The sequence below is a fragment of the Pleurodeles waltl genome, chromosome 3_1 (genome assembly GCF_031143425.1).
Source record: "Pleurodeles waltl isolate 20211129_DDA chromosome 3_1, aPleWal1.hap1.20221129, whole genome shotgun sequence".
In the NCBI taxonomy this organism is placed as follows: Eukaryota; Metazoa; Chordata; class Amphibia; order Caudata; family Salamandridae; genus Pleurodeles; species Pleurodeles waltl.
Genome location: NC_090440.1, coordinates 1698551546 through 1698577029, shown reverse-complemented (window position 1 = coordinate 1698577029; position 25484 = coordinate 1698551546). Strand labels below are relative to the sequence as shown.

At 41.8% G+C, this 25484-nt stretch overlaps 1 protein-coding gene across 8 annotated transcripts in view; it reads left to right on the top strand.

Moving 5' to 3' along the window:
* The first annotated feature begins 1290 nt into the window (after nt 1-1290).
* The window catches only part of TRAF3IP1 (TRAF3 interacting protein 1), a 406766-nt gene continuing 382572 nt past the window's right edge, over nt 1291-25484 (top strand). For 3 of the 8 annotated variants that reach the window (XM_069225526.1, XM_069225525.1, XM_069225527.1), the window contains exon 1: nt 1294-1504. In XM_069225526.1, coding sequence (XP_069081627.1) covers nt 1382-1504 — 123 coding nt within the window. In that variant the 5' untranslated portion in view covers nt 1294-1381. Of the gene's footprint in view, nt 1505-25484 lie in introns of all 8 variants that reach the window. The other 5 variants (XM_069225524.1, XM_069225523.1, XM_069225520.1 and 2 more) reach the window with 4 other exon arrangements.

Sequence of the window (25484 nt, the reverse complement as noted above, 5' to 3'; positions counted from 1 at the left end):
TTCAGATGTAAACAAGCAGGAAACGAAGGAAAGATAGTCCCTTAAAGACCAGAGAAACAGGACAAAGCGTAATTATACAGTAGCTGGTCCGTGCTCCCAAAGAGAAAAGGGAGGGATTTACAAGTATGACTGACCACTAGCAAGGAAGGATTTTTAAATGGCACTGAAACAAGCAAAATAATTTGCTTTGAGCCCACAGTAAGTAGTATACTAAAGTATACAAGAGGTTGCACATTTACACTCGACCTAAAAATGATCTTGAAATACTAATTTCTATAGTTCCGCTGTCCTTTCCTCTTCTTCCCCAGTATACCCTACTGTCCTAGTTAACGGTGCTTATTTCAGAATTTGTGACGCATGTCTGGCATGTATCTCCTGTTAATGCTCACTTTCCAAACCGTAACCCATAACCAGGGCTATAGGAACTATGTGATTTTGCATCTGCAGCATTTTTTGCATAATTATAGATTTGCTGCATTTGTCACATAATTCAGAATTTTTGCATAATATGCAGACTTTAACATAAACCAAATTTTGTTTCTGGCACAAACGATTTAAAAGTTGTTAAAACTTAGCCACACAAGTTGCTGCGCAGTGGAAGGCAAGTTTCAGAGCTTGACTAATCACCTTTCTGTTGCTTCCTACTATATCTATATTTGGGTGTTAAACTGGTACTGATAAATTGCAACCAATGGGCCGTGTTAATACTGCAATGTTAAGTATAAACATGACAAAATAAATACTATCATAAAATGTGTTGCATCACGCCATATAATTTGCCTTTTTTGGCGCTTAATGTATTCAATCATACTGCAAAGTGTGCCCCTCCCCTGCCGCATTATTCCACTGGCCCTGCCCACATCCTACCCTCTGTGCAAAAACAGAAATTACACAACTGCAACCTCGTTGCAAGATTATTAGTCGCCCCCTAACAACCACGCCTAAAATGTGAAAACACTGTTGAGAAGAAAAAAAAAACATGGACCTTGTGCACACCCTACGTAAAGACAACAAGATTTACGAAGTGCAAAGTGGCTGGGCCTGATTCGAAGCTGGGTGTCCTTTAATTTTCTGGTGGATAAAGCATGTTTGGCTTCAGTCCGAATCTACAAGAGGATTTAAAGCACGGTAATCTGTGCGAAAGTAGCATGTTAACTGCTACTCCGTAGTACCACACTGTTTCGAGAAAGCGTGGGTAGTTTTTGAGGGCGTGGCTTAACTCACACTTGGGCGGAGTCAAGTTCCGTGGTAGGCGGGGCTTGCCTGTTGTCTCTTGTTGCTAAGGGCAGCGGCGGTGGTTAGTAACGAGCTGTGTGCGGCTGCGCAGACCCGCTAGCGCGGTGTAGTGTGGGTCAGGAGCCGGGCTCTCCTGTCTGAAGCCATGAACCCCGCGGTGCTTCAGTGTACCCAGGAGAGCCTCGGCAAGGTGATTCGCAAGCCGCCGCTCACCGAGCGCCTCCTGAGCAAGCCTCCCTTCCGGTACCTCCATGACGTCATCGCGGAGGTAAGAGACTTCCGACGTGTCGTGACGTCAACACAGGGGAGAGAGGCGAAACTTAGGATAGATGCGTGACGCCAGTACTCTCAGGCGTAGAGGGTGGCGGTTTCTGGCTATTTCTAACTTCATATGATTACAAGAGTCTATTTAGGTCAGCGGCGGTGCGCTCAGGTATCCCATGAGGTCTTCCAAGACGTGCGGTAGTATAGGGTGGACTAAGGAATGGACAGCGCAGTATGCACGCCGTGGAGACAGAAAATGGCCTGCAGCTGGCATATACTCAGCCTTCGCGGAAAGCGGATATTACTTTAGATGCGATAGAACGGTGAATTGGATCATCACGCCTTTGAATCTAACCTCAAAAGCTATATAGTACAGTTGCTGGGCTTCCATGTGTGACCTAAGAGGAGTAGATAAGCTCTGGAGTCATGTCACTATTTTTTAGGGGATATACAGGAGCGCACTATCACACAGGGGGCGACCCGGGTGCTGAGTAGATGTGAGTTTAGCCACACCTAGGGCCTAGTGGGACTGCTGGAAAAGGCATGTCTTCAGCTCCTTGCGGAATTCAAGAAGTGGGAAGGACTCTCTTATGTGTACCAGCAGATCGTCCTATGCTTTAGGAGCGATCTAAGAGAAGTCTAGACTGCCGGATCTGTTTTTTCTTTATGTATGGGATGTGTGCAAGTAGGAGTCCAGGTGAGTGGACATGTCTGGAAGGTTTGTGAAAGCAGATGTGACTGTTGAGGTGTGCTGGGCCAACATTATGTAGTGCCTTGAAAGTGTGGTTGAGGAGTTTGAATTGTGCTTGTTTGTGAATGGGGAGCCAGTTCAGCTCCTTCAGGTGTGATGTGAGAGCGTGGTAGTAGGTCGAGGGTGATTCTAGCTACTAAGTTCTAAATGGTCTGCAGCCTTGTGGTCAGTTTTTTTTGGTGATTCATGCATAGATGGTGTTCCCACAGTCTAGTCTCTGACCAGGCTTGTGCTTGTGTGTGACAGTTTTCCGAAGGTGGTGACTGTATTGGGCGGTCATGTCGAGTTTGCTGTTGTTGATGATCCAGAGGCTCTCGGCGTGGGTGGTGGCACTCCTTATCACTTAAAACCACTACTATGCCCTATTAATGGCAGATTTTACTTAACAAAAGGCAAAAACAATGTGGATTCCCACACAAGTTCCAGTCTGGAATTACGGAGTAGAGGGATTAGGGGAGGATATGTATTGAATGTGATCAAGAACTACAGTGCATGTTTGGCCACTTCTTGTGCCACTTCTATGGTACCTATGTGGTCGGTAAGATAAGGAGCTATTGTACAAGCGTGGGGTTGGAATATGACAGGAGTATGTAATGGTCCGCAAAGAAGTGCTGCTGGGTTTGGTGTTGTCAAAGGACCTCTTGTGGACCAAACCAACAACTTACAGCAGGCTTAGTGCCAGCCCATTGCTTACCATTAGTTGGCCTTCTTCTCACTCTCGTTTGCTTGCTTCTTATTCAATGGCTTTCAGTGGTTTATTTCTCTTCTTGTGTTTGTCAGGCCATAGCTTGGATACCAATTTTTTTAATTAGGTAGCTTATGTATTCCACAGCTTACATTTATGGAACTACTTTCTTTTTAATTTTTTCCTTAAGCTCTCAATGGGAGTGCATGTGTTTTCATGCTCTCTTCATAGTGCGCTGCTTCTCACCTCAAATACCCATTCTTTTCCTCCAGCACGCCCTGTGTTGCTACCTTCTTTGTTTACATTTTGGACTCTGGGAAGTCGTTTCCAACCTGCTTGCCTTAATGCACTGCGTTCCGCATGTCCAATCCTTGTGCTGTGGCTGTGTTCCCTGTCACTGGTGAAAACTAGGGGTTGAGGGGATGTTTAACCAAGGACATGCATTATGTTCGTTCTAGGTAGGAAGGTGCCTTCAAAGCTGCTGCCCCGTCTATGGCTTCTGTGTGCTGTATGGCGTTGTGCAGTGGAGGCTGAACTGCAGATCTTCGAACTACACCCACCACTGGGTGATTGTGTAGTCAGGACTGCAGTGCATGTGATAGATACAACTAATAATCAGGACTGCCTAGAGAAGTATCTGCCCAAACAGGTACATCAGATTGTTTGAATGTATTGCTCACATCGGCATGGGTCTATACGTCTGGGATCCTTTTATCATCATTGTGTAGCTTGGCATATTTCTTTTTATTCACTATTTACGCCTAAAAATGGCACTCAGTTCCCCCTGGAATCTTTTCCGGATCAAAGGTGCTCAGTGATTACACAGGGTTTTTATCCTTGTTTCGTCCACCAGTTTGCAGTGAGATTAAGGTGGAAATAAGGGACCGAGTTTTGCTGCAAGAAAAGGCAAATTATGTGGCCCATTCTGTGGCGTCATTACTTATATTTTTACCCACATTTCAACCAAATAGATCCTACCTCTATGAAAAATGTAAAAGTTTCCTTTTGAAAAATGTATTCAGCAAGTAATGATTTTGTCTGGTATGGAATCCGTTTTATTAACACTGTACCTTCTAACTGCTGACATTGCTGAATTGCAATACAACAGGCTTAAAAAAGAGCAACCCATGGTTTTTATGTAGAAAACGTCTCCACTACATAATTGCATAATTCAAGTGGCTCTTATCTTTATCCATAGAGTGTAGGTTTGATGCCTCTCCTGCTGGCGAGGTGTTGTGGAGTGGATGAAGAAGCAAATGTATCTGTAGGCAAAGGCCTGTTTTGAGGTTAGCTGTAGCTTTGTTTGTGTCTGCAGCTTGCAATGTTATTTATGCCACTGAGGCTTGGGTTGATATTAGACATGCAAAAGGTGATGAGAGGAATACTTATATTCTAACCACTGGCAGTCGCTTGAAATAGCATTCCACCTCTAGTTATTTTTGTCTACTATGAACTTTAGATTAGACAGAGTTTATATGCAAGTCAGCCCTGGTGCAGATCCAGTGGAACAGTCCAGCCTGAACTGCTAAGCCATGTCATTTCTGATCCAGAACACACACAACCCAAGACAGATTTCGTCCTGCTTTTGCCTCTTCAGCCAGGTCCAGCTTGGTTCCAGTACCTGAGTGAGCACAACTCAAAGGAACTGTGTTTGTGCACACCCTTGGCCACTCAGGCTGTCACATCAGACACACAGAAGGCGATGGGAGGAATGCTTCAAATAGTCACTGCTATCACTCCATGTCGCATTCCAACCATTCATTTATTTGTTCTACTTTTCCAATTCAGATTCTGGGTCTAATCGGAGGTGGCAAAGTGGACAAAACAGATTGGGATGTGGCCTGCATAATTATCAGTGGCTTAAACTAATGCCAGCATCTCATCCATCCCTAGTTTTTTATTCTTTGTGAGGCCCTACTTGTAATAAGTATGCCCAGGTGTGTGTTCCGTTCTCACTGTACCACTGAAACCAAGCTGCACCCAACTAAAAAGACCCAAATAGGTGGAAACCTGCCTTGGGTTGTTTGTGTTCTGGTTCAGAAAAGAGCTGGCTCGGTAGTTCGCTGGACTGTTCTATTGGAACAGGACAAAGGCTAATTTGCATATGGCTGGATCTGATCTGAGGTGCCACAGTGTCCAATAAACAGTGGATTGGGATGCAGCACAAGTGTTTACCAGTGGCTGAGATTAATTCAAGCATTCCATCCTTCTCTTTTTTTTTAATTCCTTTTTAGGTTGAGCATGCAAGCGCTCTAGCTTGTTGTAATCTATCTGTGGGCTTTTAACCACGCCTGCCACATGCTCATCACTATCACTCGTTCATGGGCTTGCCTTTCAAAAATCCTTTATCATTGGTAAATGCTTTACGTTCGGTCCTCCTTGAGGCAGTTTTGTTACCGCCTTGGCCATCGACCCTGTTACATGGATAATTGCACTTTTGCCGACACGTTTGACTGCGATTGAACTTCTTTTTCCTTTTGTGTTTCTCCTTTGCGCTCATGGCGCTTTAAATTGGCTTGCTTATGTCAACTGTTTTACTTTTCATTTTCAATTTATGTGGCTAAGTCCAGTTAGGAATTTACAACGCTAATAGCTCTAACTCAAGCAAGCGCAAGACCCATTGCATTGCAAATGCTTGTTCTGATTTAGATTGGGGCTCAGTCCTTCAGGGAGTTTGTTTGAATCTTGCAACTTAGAGGGCATAACTTCATCCTTTTAATCGGGTTTCCAGTGAGAGAATTGACAGCTTTTCAGAGTCACTCAATAGAACCTAAAGAACTTGGGTATTTCTAATATAACTGTAACTTTTGTGCTTCTTTGGGCTTTGGTTGAAGCTCTTACATAGTTATCCACTCTTTCCTTTCCCCATTTTCAATCACACAGGCTGGAGGTCAGAATAAATAATAATGTATCTACTACTTGCGTGTCTTTAAGGTTTCCTCTCTATATAAGGTTCACACCCCCCCACCCCTATTTCTTTCATCATTTTACACCATATGAATACATCTATAATTCCTCCCGTGTATTTTGTTAGCCGCAGCACGACCTGTTCCGTAACAGAATGGGATGGACCTGATAATGATTCATGCCACTAAGGGGCAATCCAAGTGGGTGAGGGTCATATAAGAAAATACGTGTGTTTTCTTTACCTTGTGGAGGGGTATTTCGTGGCAAACTAATTGTCTCCTTTTGTTTTTGTAACTTATTGGTAGGAGAACGAGCCTTTCTTTCCCTCTGTTTCCCCCCTCATTTTTTTGATTGTAATACATGTGCAGAAACACCTGTGTACGTGTTATCACTCTGGCTCTGATTGCAGCACTGATTAAAAAAAAAAAAAAGAATCATGATGTGCATATATCATTGTGCTTACTCTCTCTCTCTTTTTTTATTCAGTGCTGCACCCATCAGCACAAAGCTTTATTTTCTCTTATGCTCTCTAAATAGCATTGGCAAAAAGCATTGGCAAAGCCTGTAGGTCTGCTTTGCGAGCCAAAGGGAAGAACTTATTCACTTTTTCGGTGCTTGTTTTATATATCTCCTCATACTGCCAAATATTGTGAAAAAAAGGCTACGATTAAAAAATCTAATTGTATTCAATTTACTGGTTTTAGAAAGATAGAAATCTGTCCTTGCCTTCCTTAGATGTCCAGAAGAAAATGTTTAAAGCGCTAGCTATGAAATCTGATGCATTTTTTCACCTCTATTTCTCAAACTCTAGTAATGGGATTCTTTAAGAAGCACAAAATAAAATCCTAATTGCACTGTTGCAGAATAGAAAACTGTTTTAAATAATAGCCTGTCTTTGTTTGCGACTGAAAAGAGTTCACAGTATATGTTCAGGTGACCGTGTTATCTGATCTAATCGCAGGCTGGCAGCAGTCATCAAAAAGCTGTAGGAATGAGTTGCAATATCTGTAAGGGGTAGAAATAATTAACAAGCATTGGCAAGCCAATAGCTCTCACCTATTGAAGAGCTATTGGCTTTGTCAGTGTGTTCTCCTCATGTTAACCACCAGCATGACTGCTGCTCAGCATGGCTAAAAGTTAGTGGTGTGAGATAGATCGTTGTGGAGTGGCATGTAGTACTGTAGTGCTGTAGTGTCATAGAGTGCAGTGGTGTAGGGTGGAATGGCATAGAGTGGAATAGAGTGTCAGAATGGTGTGAAGGGGAATATCGAATGGAATGACATAGGGTGTCATAAAGAGTGGAGCGGCGTAAGGTGGGGTGATGTAAAGTGGTATAGAGTATCGGAGTGTGGAGCAGGGTACAGTGGGGCAGAGTGTAGTGTCACAAAGTGGCATAGAGTGAAGTGGCATAACATGGAATAGCTTGGAATGAAGTGGAATAGAGTAGTGTGGAGTAGAGTGTCGGAGAGTGGAGTGTCATAGGAGTGCAGTGCCAGAGTTCAGTCGAGTAGAGTGGTATAAAGTGAGACAGTATATAGTAGAGTGGTGAGTAGTGGCATGGATTGGTATGAAGTAGAGTGGTATGGTGTAGCGTGATATGAGTGGCATGTAGTGTTGTGGAGTGGCATATAGTGTGGTAGAGAGGAGTAGTATGCAGTGGATTGGTGTGGTGTAGAGTGACTTAGTGGAGTGGCGTACAATGGAATGTCATAGAGTGGAGAGCATAAAGTGGAGTAAAGTGGCGTGGAGTGATGCAGTGCAGAGTAATGTCATAAAATGGATTATGGTACAGTGTCATGGAATGGTGTACAGTGATGTGTTGTAGAGTGTCTTACAACGGAGTAGTTTCGTGGAGTTGGAGTGCCGTAGATTGGAGTATAGCAGCATGGAGTGGAGAGGCATTGAGTAGAGTGGATTAAAGTGGCATTGTATAGAGTGATTAATGGGATATGTACTGGCTTGAAGCTGCTGTCTCTGTGTGTGGAATAAAAAAGAAAGATAAAACCAAAATCTGGAGGGGTGGTGATTATATCTTATTAGTAAGTAAAATCACACACCGTATTCAAATCATGGGCTATACAAACAGTCAGGATACTACTACCCTGCCGCAGTTATTACCACATGCACGTTCAACACTGCAGGCTTTGTTACTTTTGATTTCCCCTAAGGGCGCAAGTTGATTTTAAAACCTTTGCTCCTACCTCCCTCTACGTTTTGAGAGTCTAGCCATTGTTTGTTATTGGCTGATTTCTATCAACATCAAAGGTACCTCCGCTGTGTTCCTCCCCACAAACCAAGGTGGTTTCTCTCTTTCAATAAATGTAACTGTCATGTTGTTTTTCACTGCAGCCCTAGGGTGCTCACTGTCACTGCAAACCCCCACCCCCCATCCATTGACTCTGTGTGGAATACGTGCTCATTTTACAGGGTACTTTGTGTTAGTTCGCAGCTAATTAATGAGCTATACTTTTTTTATTTGAAAAAAGAAAACGTGCACTCAGGCGGATGGCATCCTTCTTCACAGGACGCACCTGAAGAGTCCGCCTCCTCTTTTACCTCGCACCCCAATCACACCATCTGCAGAGTGCCCTAAGACTCACTCCTCAGCCCCACCCTCTTCAACCACTTGCAGACATCGTCCGATCACATTACATCCAACACGTCCTGTCACTGAACCCCACCGGGACAAAGACCAATTCCCATAACTGCCTAAAGAACGTCGCTACTTGGGTGAGAGACAACTGGCTCAAACTCAACACAGAAAAAAAACGGAAGTCCTGATTTTCGGCTAGGCTGATCCTCAACTTGCCCAATAGAACACACAGCACCAAAAGGACCTCCACTGGCTTCCCGTCCAGAAAAGATACTAGTTCAAGCTCCTGACCCACGCCTACAAAGCCCTCCACAACTCAGGACCACACTACATGAAGCACTGACTGACCTTACACCAACCATTGAGAAAGTTTTGCTCTGCACACCTCGCCTTCGTTCAGACGCCACACATCCGCTGCAGCCGCACCTGAGGATGCTCATTCTCTCACATTGCCGCCAAAGCCTGGAACACCATCCCTCGCCTCCTCTGCACTTCACCATCGTTGAACCACTTCCAGAAGGGACTAAAGGCCTGGCTATTTGAACTGCAGCACAGCACCTAGATATCCCCAGGGTGATGAACTGCGCTATACAAATTGTAATAAAATAGATGTTGATAATACAAATCCAGTTACTTCCTGCACTGTTGAAACTTATTTCAATTATCAGTTCACATTTTATTATGTAAAAAAGGGAATTAATAAATCATATGTCCATTATTAGAAAATACTTTTTGAATTGAGTATGTTCTCTCCACTGATACCATAAGAGGGCTCCAGGGGCAGTGAACAGGCAACCCAAAGGACAGGGAGAAGTTCACAAATGAAGATGGGAAGAATTTCACAAACAAAATGAGGAATTAAGAAAACTGTGGCAGGAGACAGAAGCTGTGCCCTCAGAGCCAGAGCTGCTGACTTTTGAACTGAGGACCCAGGTTCAAGTCCCGGTATTGGCTCAACATCCTGTGATTTTGGACTCAACACGTATTCTCTTGTCCCTAAAAATGGATGAGACCTTGTGTAATATAATGATTGGTACGCAAATGAAAAGCACTCCAATCCTCCTGTGGCTGAGAATACAAGTCCAACATCTGTGAGTCCATCTTCATTTGGCAGATCATTTTCTGGTTGTAGATTTGGTCTGTATTTCAATTTGGTGTTGTAGGGAAGTTATAATTAGCCTTACAGAACCATTGTTATGATACTGGTACATTGCTTGTTAGGCTTTGGAAAGACTGAGATCCAGTCATGAGGTGGGTTTCTTCTTTTGTGCAGGGCATTCCCTTTGGGTTACTTTATTTCCTTGTTGAGTCTGCCTCCTCTTTGGTTCCCAATGGATCTGCTCTATCTTATCATGTGGCTAAGGAATTGATTCCTAATGTTTGCGGAGGCTAATGAAAACTCCTGAACTCTTGTATGAATTACTATGCAGTGGTGAACCCTAAAGCTCTTTCTTCCAAGCGTTTCTTTATTGTTTTCATATTTTTATGGAGAGGAAGCAGCCCAATGGGTGCTTATGTGCTTTAAAGGAGAAGCTTCTAAATCTTGAAGGGGGTCCAAGCACAAGGGGAAACAAGATTAAAACATGGAATAAAAGCTATACAAAGACTTATAAACTGCAATGGTGCGGACTGATAGCATGCCTTGAGAAGTCCTTACCACATAATCACATGCATAGGAGATGTTTGAACACTGGTAGGAACGGTGTTAACGGTCAAGGTTCCCCATCTGACGCATATTTCTGGGTGAGAGGCTCCCTTAGTAAGGAGTATGCTCCCACTTACATGACTTGTTGTCCAGTCCGAGAGATCTGCTGTATGTATTATATTAGGATCCTTGTTCCTACTCAGCTGCCCAGGCAAATCTCTCTGAGCATTTGTATTTCACTTGAATTAAAACTGTATCAAGACACATGTGGCCACTTGTTGCAACCGTTACTGCATGTCAAAGAGGAATATGTTTAACCTCTTCCTTTTTTTTATTTTATTTTTTTTATTTTTTTAAGCACCACAAGTCTTATTGCTTTTTATTTTGATTAAGGGCATTTCACACCTGTACCCTTACAACTTGAAACAATTTGCCCCCATTGTATTTCTACAATGGCAGGGGACAGGCGGCAGACTCATACACCCAGATTTCAAGCTTTTATTGGTACCATACATTTACAAAGACCATCTTTAGTAATATACCTTTGACATCTTATTTTTAAGCACTACTGGGCAGTCCTGATGCAGGGTATAGCAGCTTAACATGACTGAACTATCTCTGAACTTAAGGTTGCCACAAAGGGGAGCTAATACAGCCTTTTAATGAGGATGAGCGATTTTATATTAAACTACCCTTGCCACCACTATAGCCTCACATGTCTATATTGTGTTAGGTTATCCAGTCATGTTTTAGATGCACTGAGGGAGATGTGAAGTTTGGATCGATGTACTATGAAATGAAGTATAAGCTGATTTCAATGTGTTTATCAATTCACTGGTAACTAACTTAGCTCCTTGGACCAGAATTTTCAGTTGACAGCTGGGACTTCTCATTAGTTCACATTTTTATTTCATACAGTGTGATTTAAATCAGAAGCAGTGGGTATGAATCTGGCTGCCCAATCTTTTTACGATGTCAAGGAAGACAAAGAACCATACAATACAATTTAAAATTAAATTCAGAATCACCGAAGAGCAGAAATATCAAGGCTGTGCTGGTATTGTGGTAGAGGGAAGAGATAATAGCATAAGTAGTTGTGGAGGCAAAGAGTCAGTGTCTTGGAATAAGTAAAACAGAAGGAGAATAATGGTCTTGGGATGAGAATTAAACTAGGGTAAGGGGTTTATAGGTCGAGCTGTGGTTTAAACAGGTAGGATTTTAGTTTTTCACAGAATTGAAGCAGGTCTTCAAGACAATGGTGGTCTTCGAGCAAGTTCTAGAAAGTTGGAGCTGCACTAGAGGGGGACTTGGTGGCAGCCGAGTGGGCTTTGAACTTTAGTTTCAAGTATGATCTGTTTGCCCCTGAGGCTTTTTGAACACTTCAATTTCTGAATTCAAGGACTGTGCTGACAGCCCTCATATGAAGTAGTAGTTTGTTCCAGGCTTAAGAAGTCTGGTATGATAAGGTGTGCCTGCCAGCTTTGGCTCTTCAGTTGTGAGGATACAGTGGTGATCAGGAGATTGGCTGAGCGGGGGTGTCTGGTGGTTGTGTGGAAGCTCACGCGTCTGTTCCAGTTGGCGGGGTCCTACAATGTACCGTGCTTTGTAAATGTGTGTGAGTTATCATGTCATCACACAGAACTGGAGGGCAAAACCAAGTATGTCCAGAGGAGCAGATACAACTCAGAAGACTACATACAATTGTTATGTGGAGTTAATAAGAGTAGATATTGTAAAAACTAATGTCAGTGTACCAAATTACAGCTTTTGCCAGACTGGGGCTCGCAACCCACTGGTGCGTCGCCAGCTGATTTCTGGTGAGTCAAGAAAGAGCAGTAAATACAGATGCCTTTCCATTTTTTATTTATCTGAACACATTTGCTGTGCTTCTAAGACAGGTCAAGTATCAAGGTAGGTCTTCTGGCAAATTGCTACTTACTCTTTTAACATGGGGATTGGTGTTTACTTTTCTTTCGCTGACTGCAAAATGAGAGGAGCTTTCAAAGCTAACTTTGATAGTCTTGCTGGGGTACAGAGAGGGTGGAAAGGAAAGGTTGTAGGATGTAATTTTTTGTAACACACAGCACAATTTAGATACCTGTTAGGTTATTGAACATATATTTAAAAAAATATCAGCAATTAGAAAAGCACAAATGTAGCATATTGTTTGTAACTTTTAAGTGTGATTAAAACAAAGAATTTAATAAGATCAAATCAAGACACTTTTACTTGATGATGTGTAAATGATTAAATATTCACAGAAACTCTATTCCCACACGCTTTAGAAATTGGGTTGTGGGTCTGCAAAGTTTGGAAAGCACTGTTGTAGTGTATATCAGACGTGGATAACTCTCTAAAGAATTCATACTAATTTTTCCCAGTGCACGTGTTTGTGTTGTAGGGTGAGTAATAATATCTGTGGTTTTATGACATCGCAAACCATATGACATAAGCAGGAGAATATCTGGGGAATTCAGGCCATGGTGCACAGTATGGCTGAATTAATAACTTCAGGTACTGACGCTCTGAAGACCAAGCAGTGTTAACAGCATGAAGACGTTAATAAGAGTAGATATCTCGAGGGTAATGTTCAAGCTCCTAAAGGAACTAATGTGAAGACGTTAACAGCAATTGCCATAGGTCGAAGAGTGGGTCTGAGGTTCTAATAAAAGTTATTGACCTGGAAGAGTTACTAATGTTAGGCCCATAGGTGGTACGTTGAGGTAAGAGATCTCTGTGCTGTTAATATAAATGAGAAGTTAGTAACTACGGATTCCATGAAAGAGAGGGGGATATCTGGGATCTTGGAGCAGTTAATTACATTGGGTGCCATCGGTGGAATGTGTCTGCCATCCTAAAAGAGCTAATAGCGCAGAGAAGTAAATAACATAAGGTACCACTGCTGGTGGGGGATATCTGTTGCTCCTAAGGAGTTGAGATTAAGGATCATTGCTTGAATGTGATGAAAGGATCATATATACAGGGGTGTGGAATTTATTAAAATATCTACTTGTCCAGGGGACAGGTTGCTTCTCAAATCTACTTGTCCTGTAAAAAGATCTACTTGTCCCTTTGGTGACTTGTAGTTTGGCGACAAATTATGGCAGCAATCTCATTATGTAAGAGCTCTGATAATAGCCTCGCTGATAATGCCATGGCTACTACCATAGTAGGGCTTGAATACTTGCAGTTTCAATCCCTACTGTAGCAATTTCCTTATTTTGCCACCTTTCTGCAGATCTGCATACTGGGGCTGGAGGAAGCAGTAAGCAATAGTTCCAGGGCTGGAATGCCTTTGAGTCTGCAAACCTACTAACCTGCATGTTTTAAAGATTTTTACCAGCTTCTCTCTAATATTTTCCCATAATAAGAAAGGTTGGACATTTACTCCTGACAATGGCAGAATTAGAACTTCTTCCAGGGTTGGGAAGAAAGTGGCTGGAGGGAAAATGAACTTGCAAATGCTCAATAGATTTTCACATGAGCAAATCTACACATCGTATTTACCCATGCTAAAATACAGTTCACAAATATTTTTATAGGGGTACGACATATACCATGGGTGCACTTTTGTGACTTTCTTTAAGAATTTGGGGCCACATGTAGGTAGGTTCAGATTTGCGACCTGCAAATTGCGAGTCGCAAATCCGAATGTAGGATGGTGTCCCTGACACCATCTGTGATACGCAAGGGCTTCGCAAATGCCCACCTCATGAATAATCATGAGGTGGGTCGCAATTTGCGACCCCCTCGCGAATGGCAGCCCTCACAGGGATGGTGGCCTGCTGGAGACAGCAGACCACCATGTCTGTGACTGCTTTTCAATAAAGCAGTTTTTTTTTTTTGTAATGCAGCCCGTTTTCCTTAAAGGAAAACGAGATGCATAACAAAAACGAAAAATGAAACGTTTTCGTTTCATTTTTTCAGAGCAGGCAGTGGGTTCGCAGGACCACTGCCTGCTCTGAAAAAATGTTTACAGTGACATTCACAATGGGGAAGGGGTCACATGGGGATCCCTTCCCTTTTACGAAAGTGTTAGCACCCATTTGAAATGGGTGCAAACTGCGATTGGTCTGCGCCCGCGGTCACAAAACAATCCTACATTGCACTGCGAGTCGCAATTAGGAAGGGAACACCCCTTACTAATTGCGAGTCACAAACCTGTTTTGCGATTCAGTAACCAGGTTACCGAATCGCAAAACTGGGTTTATGCATCGCAAAGTGCTTTTTGCACGTCGCAAACAGCAAAAGTCGCTGTTTGCGACATGCAAAAAGCTACCTACACGTGGGTCTTGGTCCCTAATTAGCTCTGGTGTTAACAAAGACATTTTGTTTTTATTAAACTTCTATTTCTCTCTCTTTCGGCTGGCTTTACTGTGAGTGATCGCATTCTGCTCTTCCACAAGGAGCATATTGGCACACAAAGTAGTTTTGTTCAGTGTCAGGAACTACAGTGGCAATCAGTGACGTGACGAAACTGGAGGGTGCCCCTTTGCAAAGAACATGGAGGAGCCCCCTCTCCAGACTCACTCAGGGAAGGTGCTGTGCTGAAGGGGCCCCTTGGAGGGCCCCTGCGAGGCCTTTGTTATGCTGCTGGTGGCAACGTGTGCTTTTAGAGTTCAAAAACTTTTTGGTTTTTTTTTTGCCAGTGTTTGTTACAATGTTGACGGCCTGGTAGCTCCCACCACAATAAAGTGTTACAAAAGCCATGTCAAAACAAGACACACATTGATGAAACTAAAAGTCTTATAAAAATATGTCAGATCAGTTGGCTTTGTCAGTGTTTGTTTATTTTCATGCTTCCCATAATCGTGTTGAAAATGATTACACTGATTTTCCATTAGAAATATTTTTGGGAAATACTAGCATGCATCAACACATTTTACTAAATGACACTTCATTTGCATCTAATCAGAGAGCATTCTGGGAGCATTATACTTAGCCTCATAGCCTAAACTTTTCAAACATGTGTATACACGTTCTTTTTATTTATTTTTTTGTACTGGAACCAACGTCAGTAGTGAAGTGTGACCTTAAAACATTTATTTACAGCACTCACCCTAATAATGGAGGCTTTCAAATAATGAACCATAAATACAAGTTCGAACAGCGTTATCTTTTGGAAACACATTACCTCAACTGCAGAGAGTTCCACTCTCTGTAAACAGGCAGCCAAAGGGTTTGTGCTGCAGAGGGTTGGGCCTACTTGTCCCAAGGACAAAGTAAACATAAAAACTTTTTGCCCTTTACCCCAAACAAGATGTCGTGGAAGATGATGTATATACCTTAGGTGGAAGATGAAGCATGGGTTCCAGAAGAGTTAATAGCAAGGACATGTTAAATCAACTCTATTGGGTTGGGGGGATTTCTCAGGTACTCTAAAACTTAATGCGATCACACACCCTGCCACTAGGTTTGTAAGGGAGCTATCAAACTGGATTCTGGAAAGATTAAGGGAGCTATCAAACTGGATTCTGGAAAGATTAAGGGAGCTATCAAACTGGATTCTGGAAAGATAGCTGCTTTCCGGAACATGACGACCCTTGATATATAGCTCTCGAGATAGCCATCCTAGTTACAAAGCTTCCACCCAAAGTATGATTGTCCCGATGGCTGATAGGGCCCCTAGTGCTGGGCTCTTTTTCTGTTTCGATGTGGTGTGTAATTGATGATGTCGAGCAATTCTCTGCATTATGGATTAGGTTGTAATCCACATGCTGCTCCTAGCCTGGGCCGTGTCCCATGTACTTTAAATCCGTGGGATGCAATTTCTTTGCAAACTAATCTCTCCGTGATTACAGGCGAGGTAGAGCAGCGGTGACTGGGTGTAATCCTGCAAGGAAGGAAACAAACGACTGATGTTAATTCACGCGGTATGACGAAAGGGAAGCCTGGGTCAAGGCTGTCCACTTGCAGACCTGTTAAACCACTTCCTTTTGTACATATATGAGAGTAATGCCGCAGGAGTGCGTTAAGGCCCGGTATGTGTTTATAGGTGTTCTTTAACCTGCGTTTACAATGGCAGAAATGCTTCATGTTCCAGAATGCAAAGACAGTGGACTACACAACAGCTCCCGAAGTCACAATGTACTATCTTACTGCACACACAAACATGGATTACATTTTGTACAGGTCCCCTTTTCATCACTAATGCACAGCCCTGTGTCCTCGCAACATCCATTTCACCACTAAGGTGTATCACTCACTGGTGCTCTCGTTCTTTTCTTCCCTGTTATACATAATCACTGTGCCCCTTGATACACATCACCTGGTGCACCCCTTATGCACATCTTCCTCTTTTCTGCAGGTGCACATCCTTCTCTTCCTTCTACTCCAAATGATTATTTTTCGCCATTGGTCTGTGTGCACGAGTGCTTGTATGTCCATTGATCTTCATGAATATTAAAGTCTGTAGAGGTGTTGGTATGTGTGCCTCGATGTGTGTTCAACATGCAAAAGTGAAAGCTATTGACTTCGTCAGTGTTTGGTATTGTTAAGGTTTCAACAAGTTGTTGTTTTAAAATTTGACTGCCAGTGAGCGAACACACGTGGCACCCAGCACATCTTCCTGTCTACATGTGCTGCCGAAGTATTGCCCTGCGAGTATGGGGAAATGGATCCGATTTTCAGATTTTTTTTATTTTTAAATCTTATGCCACTGAGATAGCCACCACCGCAAGGTCTGGCAGTGCCTGGTATTCCCAGGGGCCCATACGTTGATCTGACTGAGACCTGCACTCACTCTCCCCACGCACCTTCCGCTCACTTGCATATCATTTTTGGATGGCACGGATTTCACAGCTTCCATAAGTACCTCAGGCCCATGTTGTTTGCCTAGTCGTTTCTCACGGTGGAAGCCATTAAGTAAACCCATAACAAATGAACTAGGCGCAATTAAGAGACCCCGCAGACATCGTCCTATGTTTATTGATGTAAAATAAAAAACGGGTTAATCCTCTAGCTGCATAGGTGAGAAGACCGTTTTCTTGAAGCGTGATGCGCTCATAGGAACAAAATACTTCATGTGGAATGTTCAAGTTTTGTAAATAGAGACCACCAGTCATGTGGTGGAAGGACTAGCGGTAAGAACAGCAGGCACAAAATCAAGGGTATTGCATCTTTAGTCATGTGTGCTCAATATCAAACGCTCTAGATCAGGGGTTCTTAACATTTTGACTTCTGTGGACCCCTACTGAATCATTATTGGAAGACAGGGGCCCCGGCCTTAGCAATTTTTACAATTTGAACTCCAAAACAATACGCAAAAATAAGTATACACCAAACAAATGCTCAAATATTGAAATAGTTAAATTTTGCTTTTTTATTTGCATATACCTTATTCATTTGTAATATTATTTGATTTTTTTTTTTTTTTTTAAACAGTCGTGGACCCCCTGCGTAGGCCTAACTGCCCCTCTCCTGAATTGGCCCTCAGACCATAGGTTAATAATCCCTGTTCTATTATGCCATATACTATGAAGTCTTTTGTTTATAATTTTTTCAACTAAAAAAAAAAGTCAAAGAGAGAAACACAAATAAGAAAACCCACCTGTCAAATTTGATCTGCTGTCATCTGCCACCAAAATGACAGCAACCTAGTTAAAAAAAATCTCACCACGCTGCTTCTGCTGTATCATTGCACATTCAATTCTAATAAATGCATATAAGTAAAATACCATCTTTTATTGTAGTCCCTGTCAATAATGCACCTAACAATTATATGGCCACTTCGTGTAAAGCCTATAATGAAGCACCCAAGACAAAGTTGGAACTCTGACTAGGTGAATCTCTGTTGTATCTTTTGTATGTTTTTTTTCAAATAACCAACTAAGGGTTTACTAAGTTTAAGGCTAGTGTTGTCGTGATTGCTTTCTTATGGTATCTTTGAAACATGATTTCAGTTATAAACCCACTCATAAGTGACAGCTTTCATACCACAGTCGGGTTGCACGGACCTCTCCTCACCATAAGTACCCTGGCATAGTTCAGTCAACTAGGGTGTCTGTAACATTTAGCGGCCAGTGGAGTATATTTAACCTAGTGAATGCGGTGGTAATACATTCAATTTCATTTAAAGTTTAATTTAAGCATATTTAACATGCATGTCAGAGGAATAATCATGCTTTACTATAAAAACACATTCAACTTACATTAACTTACTCTTGCACTCACCCACTCATTCCTCAACAGTGAAATAAACGTAAAAATCATAGGCAAGATAATTTAAAGAATGAGGTATAAAAGAAAAATGAAAACTCCTAAACATAGGAGCCTATGACAATCAAATGTTGTGTGTAGTTTAAACATGGCTGTCACGTTTAGATGCAATGTCAACCATCTTATAACAGTAAAACAATGACACCGTAAAATTCCAAGATGGATATTCTGTAGACTTCATACTGGGCTCCATTTTGGGATGCTATTGTGTACAGTGTATCATTGCTGTACCGTTCTAGTATGGCATATATTTTATTTGTAAATGGGGTGGCTATCTTGGTACGGTAAAACAGTAAAACATTCCAAGATAATGGCCTGGTTTAGAAGAATTGGCTGCATGGGATGCTGCACACTTCAGATTAAAGTAGAAGAAAATAAAACAAATGGAACCTAGAAAAGAAGAAAATAGAAATAAAACTAAGGGACTGCCTCCCGCCCCTGCCCAAACAATAAAACACTCCCTTTTTCAGGCACATTTGCACATGTACTCTAGAATAACACCGTCACTTAGAGGACACTACAGCCAAAGGCTGAGGTGGGCATGTGCATTGACCCACACTGTCACTGGTGATAGCGGCACTGTCCGTCCAGCCCTAAAACGTAGCAATAGAACAAGCCAGAAAGAAAGTGAAACTGCAACCAAAGCCTCACCTGTTCCAACAAATCATACCCCAAAGGAAATAGTAATGTTTTAAAATTCTCTTACATTGTATGTACTAAAGAGTAGTCAGTATTTCAAGTCTCAGAGGTCCACTAAAATACCATGCCATTGTCTTCTCTTGACACCAGTTTGGTACTTTTAGTCTAAGAAGGATTGGATTCAGAAGGGTCATAATTACCCAGAAATTGTCAGCTCGTTGGTAATGTAGTAAGGATTGTTCCTATAAAGAGCTCTGACATCTGTTCGTCTGAACTCAAATGAAATCATGCCCTCGTATAGGGAGCCAGTGAAATTGTCATGTTACATCATATTTATGTGTCCCCACCACCATTTTAGAGACTGTGTAAAACAATTGCTCTCGGAGAGGTAAGAAATCATGGGTACACCCACCAAGATCAAGTTATTGCATCAATGTTGTATAGGTCCGAGGTCTGCATCTTACTCCTGAAGTTGATAGAGGGATAGAACCTTTTATTCTCCTTGGGAAATGCATTTGGAATTGTGTGTGTTGGAAGATGTATTAAACAGTGGCCTGCACATTGAGCTTGAAGTCAAGAATTAAGATTTGGTTTGTTGTACAAAATGAGAGGCAATACCATTGTCAGCTAGCACCTAAAGCTTTGAGTGTACAACCATAACTGCAAATAAAGCTTAGTATCATCCACAAAGTAGTGAACCCCAACATCCATGAAAAGAAGAATAAGCGGCAGAGCTGAACTTCTGAAACGCGCATAGAAACAATGGGGTGGGAAAGTTTGCATTCTTGTCTATTTGTGGTTGGTTGTACCGAATAAAGACAAACCAGTACAACACAACACTCTAGAGAGTTCCATTCTAGTCTGCAGCATGTTAAGCATATGTTGTATGCACCAACAGACACAGCTTTCTCCTATTTAGTATGCAGAGGACATCTTCTGTTACTAGGATTGTGCCTGTCTCGTACAGGGGTGTGGAATTTATTAAAATATCTACTTGTCCAGGGGACAGGTTGCTTCTCAAATCTACTTGTCCTGTAAAAAGATCTACTTGTCCCTTTGGTGCCATGTAGTGTGGCGACAAATTATGGCAGAAATCTCATTATGTAAGAGCTCTGATAATAGCCTCTCTGATTATGCCAGGGCTACTACCATAGTAGGGCTTGCAGTTTCAATCCCTACTGTAGCAATTTCCTTATCTTGCCACCTTTCTGCAGATCTGCATACTGGGGCTGGAGGAAGCAGTAAGCAATATTTCCAGGGCTGGAATGCCTTTGAGTCTGCAAACCTACTAACCTGCATGTTTTAAAGATTTTCACCAGCTTCTCTCTAATATTTTCCCATAATAAGAAATGTTGGACATTTACTCCTGACAATGGTAGAATTAGAACTTCTTCCAGGGTTGGGAAGAAAGTGGCTGGAGGGAAAATGAACTTGCAAATGCTCAATAGATTTTCACATGAGCAAATCTACACATCGTATTTACCCATGCTAAAATACAGTTCACAAATATTTTATAGGGGTACGACATATACCATGGGTGCACTTTTGTGACTTTCTTTAAGAATTTGGTGCCACATGTAGGTAGGTTCAGATTTGCGACCCGCAAATTGCGAGTCAGAGCGACTCGCAATATGTGAGTCGCAAATCCGAATGTAGGATGGTGTCCCTGACACCATCTGTGATTCGCAAGGGCTTCGCAAATGCCCACCTCATGAATAATCATGAGGTGGGTCGCAATTTGCGACCCCCTTGCGAATGGCGGCCCTCACAGGGATGGTGGCCTGCTGGAGACAGCAGACCACCATGTCTGTGACTGCTTTTCAATAAAGCATTTTTTTGTTGTTTTTGTAATGCAGCCCGTTTTCCTTAAAGGAAAACGAGATGCATTACAAAAACGAAAAATGAAACGTTTTCGTTTCATTTTTTCAGAGCAGGCAGTGGTCCGCACCTGCTCTGAAAAAATGTTTACAGTGACATTCACAATGGTTTTGCGAAAGTGTTAGCACCCATTTGAAATGGGTGCAAACTGCGATTGGTTTGCGCCCGCGTTCACGGTCACAAAACAATCCTACATTGCACTGCGAGTCGCAATTCGGAAGGGAACACCCCTTCCTAATTGCGAGTCGCAAACCCGTTTTGCGATTCAGTAACCAGGTTACCGAATCGCAAAACTGGGTTTGTGCATCGCAATGTGCTTTTTGCACGTCGCAAACAGCTAAAGTCGCAGTTTGCGACTTGCAAAAAGCTACCTACATGTGGGTCTTGGTCCCTAATTAGGTCTAGTGTTAACAAAGACATTTTGTTTTTATTAAACTTCTATTTCTCTCTCTTTCGGCTGGCTTTACTGTGAGTGATCGCATTCTGCTCTTCCACACGGAGCATATTGGCACACAAAGTAGTTTTGTTCAGTGTCAGGAACTACAGTGGCAATCAGTGACATAATGAAACTGGAGGGTGCCCCTTTGCAAAGAACATGGAGGAGCCCCCTCTCCAGACTCACTCAGGGCAGGTGCTGTGCTGAAGGGGCCCCCTGGAGGGCGGCTGCGGGGCCTTTGTTATGCCACTGGTGGCAACGTGTGCTTTTAGAGTTCAAAAACTTTTTGTTTGTTTTTTGCCAGTGTTTGTTACAATGTTGAGGGCCTGGTAGCTCCCACAACAATAAAGTGTTACAAAAGCCATGTCAAAATAAGACATGCATTGATGAAACTAAAAGACTTATAAAAATATGTCAGATCAGTTGGCTTTGTCAGTGTTTGTTTATTTTCATGCTTCCCATAATCGTGTTGAAAATGGTTACACTGATTTTCCATTAGAAATATTTTTGGGAAATACTAGCATGCATCAACACATTTTACTAAATGACACTTCATTTGCATCTAATCAGAGAGCATTCTGGGAGCATTATACTTAGCCTCATAGCCTAAACTTTTCAAAAATGTGTATACACGTTTGTTTTTTTTGTACTGGAACCAACGTCAGTAGTGAAGTGTGACCTTAAAACATTTATTTACAGCACTTACCCTAATAATGAAGGCTTTCAAAGAATGAACCATAAATACAAGTTCGAACAGCATTGTCTTTTGGAAACACATTACCTCAACTGCAGAGAGTTTCACTCTCTGTAAAAAGGCAGCCAAAGGGTTTGTGCTGCAGAGGGTTGGGCCTACTTGTCCCAAGGACAAAGTAAACATAAAAACTTGTTGCCCTTGACCCCAAACAGGATGTCCCGGGTAGCTACTTCCCACCTAGAACTCCGATTTGTGTTTGTGTTGTGCTGAGAGATGTAGAAGACCACTTCAAAGCAGCATCATAATTTGCCCTCTTAATACATGAAATGATCAACAACTGCTGCATCCGAAGAAGCTTTTTCAGTTGTTGCTTTCAAAAGACTTATTGCAAACAATACCAGTGGTTAGAGTAGTCTTTGTGTCACCAAATTGTTTATCATTGGTTGGCTTTCTTGTCAATCTCATTTGAATACTTTTGTATTTTAACGATTTCCTTTCCCTTCTTATGTTTGTCTGCCCGTTGCGGCTTAATTTGTATAGTAATTAAGTATAGTTTATTAATAGATCAATAAAAATCATTAGTATTTATGAGCACCAAAAGTATAAAAATGATAAGTAAAATAGAAACTATGTGCGTTTTCAAACTCAATAAAAAATTAATTATATAATATTAAATTATCCTTTATGTTTAATTTCTTTTCAACTGTGACAAAGACTTTATTGTACCTGCAGTTGAGTTGAATATTTGAGCCATCTGAGTATGCCGTTAAGGATTGACGGGTGATACGTTTGTTCATTTGTAAAAAAAAAAAAATATATATATATATAGATCAGTTTAAGAACAGGTGTTGTTTTCCAGATAAAGACGGAACGCGCATAGCACATGAAATGTTGATTCAAAAGGATCACTACGTAATCTGCAACTTGAGTTTGACTCTTTAGACACTCATGATAGAGTTCTACCTTTGGAAGGGAACATCCAAACTAATGCTGTAACAGTTTTAGTTTGTTACTGCATAGATCTGCAGCAGATATTCCTGATTTGTAAACATCGTATATGAGGTGATCACAGTCCATCTGTGGCAACGTTTGCTAAGAAGAGTGCTTGATATCAATAAAACCCTTTCCACATTTTATTTCCAGGATGTGTTTTTTTTTAAAACCCTCTAACTTATACTTTTGTTCAAAGATCTTCTAATTTATGATTTTAGGGAAGTTGTTAGGAAATTATACCATGGGTTTTTGGGTCTTTTATCGTTTGCTAGAAATTTTACACCAAATATGTTGAGGCGATGTGTTGCAATTCAGGGTCTTCATTTTATGCATTAGTTTGACGAATGTTAATTGTCTTGATGTCAGCTAGATATACAGCCTCCACTCCAAACTTATTTGGCATTGCAAAGCTTTTGGTAGTAAATAAATTATCTTGTATATTTCAGTAATGATTGTAGTAAAAAATGGAGCGAAGAAGCCAAGTAGGGATGCCAATCTGTAGGTTAATGATGGTTCTAACTTGCTTTTAGATACTTTCATTATGGGTCCAAGGAAGGGCCCTGTAGTTTGTTACATGATGATTTAAAAGCGTTGGTCTGGGAATTGGCTTTGGTTTGTAACATGGTTTTATGGCTGAAAAAGGAACCAAAATGATTGAATATGGCGCCTAAATACTTATCAAATTTTACAGTTTCAACCTTTTTTTTATTGTAAACCAAGTAGCTTGTTTTTTTGATTTTCCATCCTGCTATCATAATCGTTGTTTCTTCAGGATTCATTTCTATTTCATTACTTTGACAGTAAGTACCCAGTTCATCTAGAGGGCTTTGAAGACCTATTGGGGTTTTGTCAAAAAGAGTGTATCAGAATGTATTATGGTTAGATTTGGTGTATACGCTGTTGCTTTACTTAGAGCAATGTTCAGATGTGTCATGAAAAGACTGAATGGAGTTGGGCCAGAACCCTTCCCTGTTTAAGTACATTCACTGTATGGACTTTTCAGGAAGCTGTACTGTTATTTCTTAATTTGACTCTGACCCATGCATTAGTATACTGTTGCATACAGTAGTTGGGTAGCCTTCAGTAGACATGGGTTAATCCTCCAGTTTGAAAGACAGATGTGTGATGAAAACAACTAGTGTATAATGCTGTTTTTGATGAGAGGGTCTTTGTGATTATAGTTGAAAGGGTCATAATATTGTCTGTGCTGATACCTTGCAGAAAGCCAGTTTGTGAGAAAGGAATTATGCGCTGTTCATCCATCCATTGCCCAGGGTATTCAGCTTACAAAATATTTTGCTTCCGTGTCCAATAATGAGATTAGTTGGTAATTCACTAGATGTGTGCTATTACCCTTTATTGTGTGCCAGGATTCTGGGATGATTTGAGAAAGTAAGCAGTCTTAAATTGAGTAAAAATATCTGGCCAGATTTCAAGATTGATTTAATTTTTTTTTTTTTTTATAAAGAGTTTTTATTTATTTTAGAGAAAAACAAAAATGAAACAAAATGGAAATACAGTGTAACAATAAGTACCAATACCCTAACACCTTCTTCTAGATACATCCCCTGTTTCATCCGTCTTATTCGTCCCGTTGGTCCCCGGGGGCTCCATAAAGTTTGAAGTAAATATTTGAGCTTGAACCCACCTCCACAGCACGGGATCAATAACCCTCGTTATTACAGTGTCTGAGGGAGATCGGCATAATCTTCACATAGCATGACATGGATTTGGCCCCTCAACCATTATAGAGCTAGGATTGCAGGCGGCAGTGCCCCTTACCCCCGGGTAAATCTTTGCTTTAAGGGAGTTTTTTTTTTGGGGGGAGATTTCTGTTGTCTTAGGTTGGTCAAGTGGCCAGTGAACTCTCCCAATTCCCCCACACTCTATTGTATTTGTCTGGGCATCCCCTCGCCTCGTATACAAGTTTTTCGCACCCTGCGCACCAATCCACTCCTCGTCTCCATTTGGTGAGGGTCGGCGCTTTTACGGCCTTCCAGTCTGACATGATGTCTCTTTTTGCCACCAGGCAGGCCCCTCCCAGGAAGGTTCGATTCGCTCTGTTTAGCCCCATCTCACCCATGGCCCCTAGCAAAAGTGGTATCGGGGATATCTCTACCGTTGACTGTAATACCTCAGAGATCTCCCCCATAATTAACCTCCAATATGACTCTATAGCTGGGCAGGCCCAGACCATGTGAAAGAAATCGGCTCCCGATTGAGAGCAACGGGGGCATTCATCTGTGGGTTGGAGATTAGCCCGGTGGAGTCTCTTAGGGGTAAGGTAGGCTGCGTGTAGATAAAGGGTTTGTAGCAACTGAAGTCGTGTGGATATAGCCAGTGCCCAAGGGGTCATTAATGCTTCTCTCCAATCTGTGTCATCTATGGGACCCACCCATCCCTCCCATTTTTGGCGAAGCTCCTTGAGGGGGGGATGTATTAGTAAGTATCAAGCGGTAAATCTGGGAGATTCCCCCTTTGTTTAGGTATCCCATCATGACCTTTGCTTCCAGTGGACTGTACTCTGGAATGCTGTCCTCTGGTCG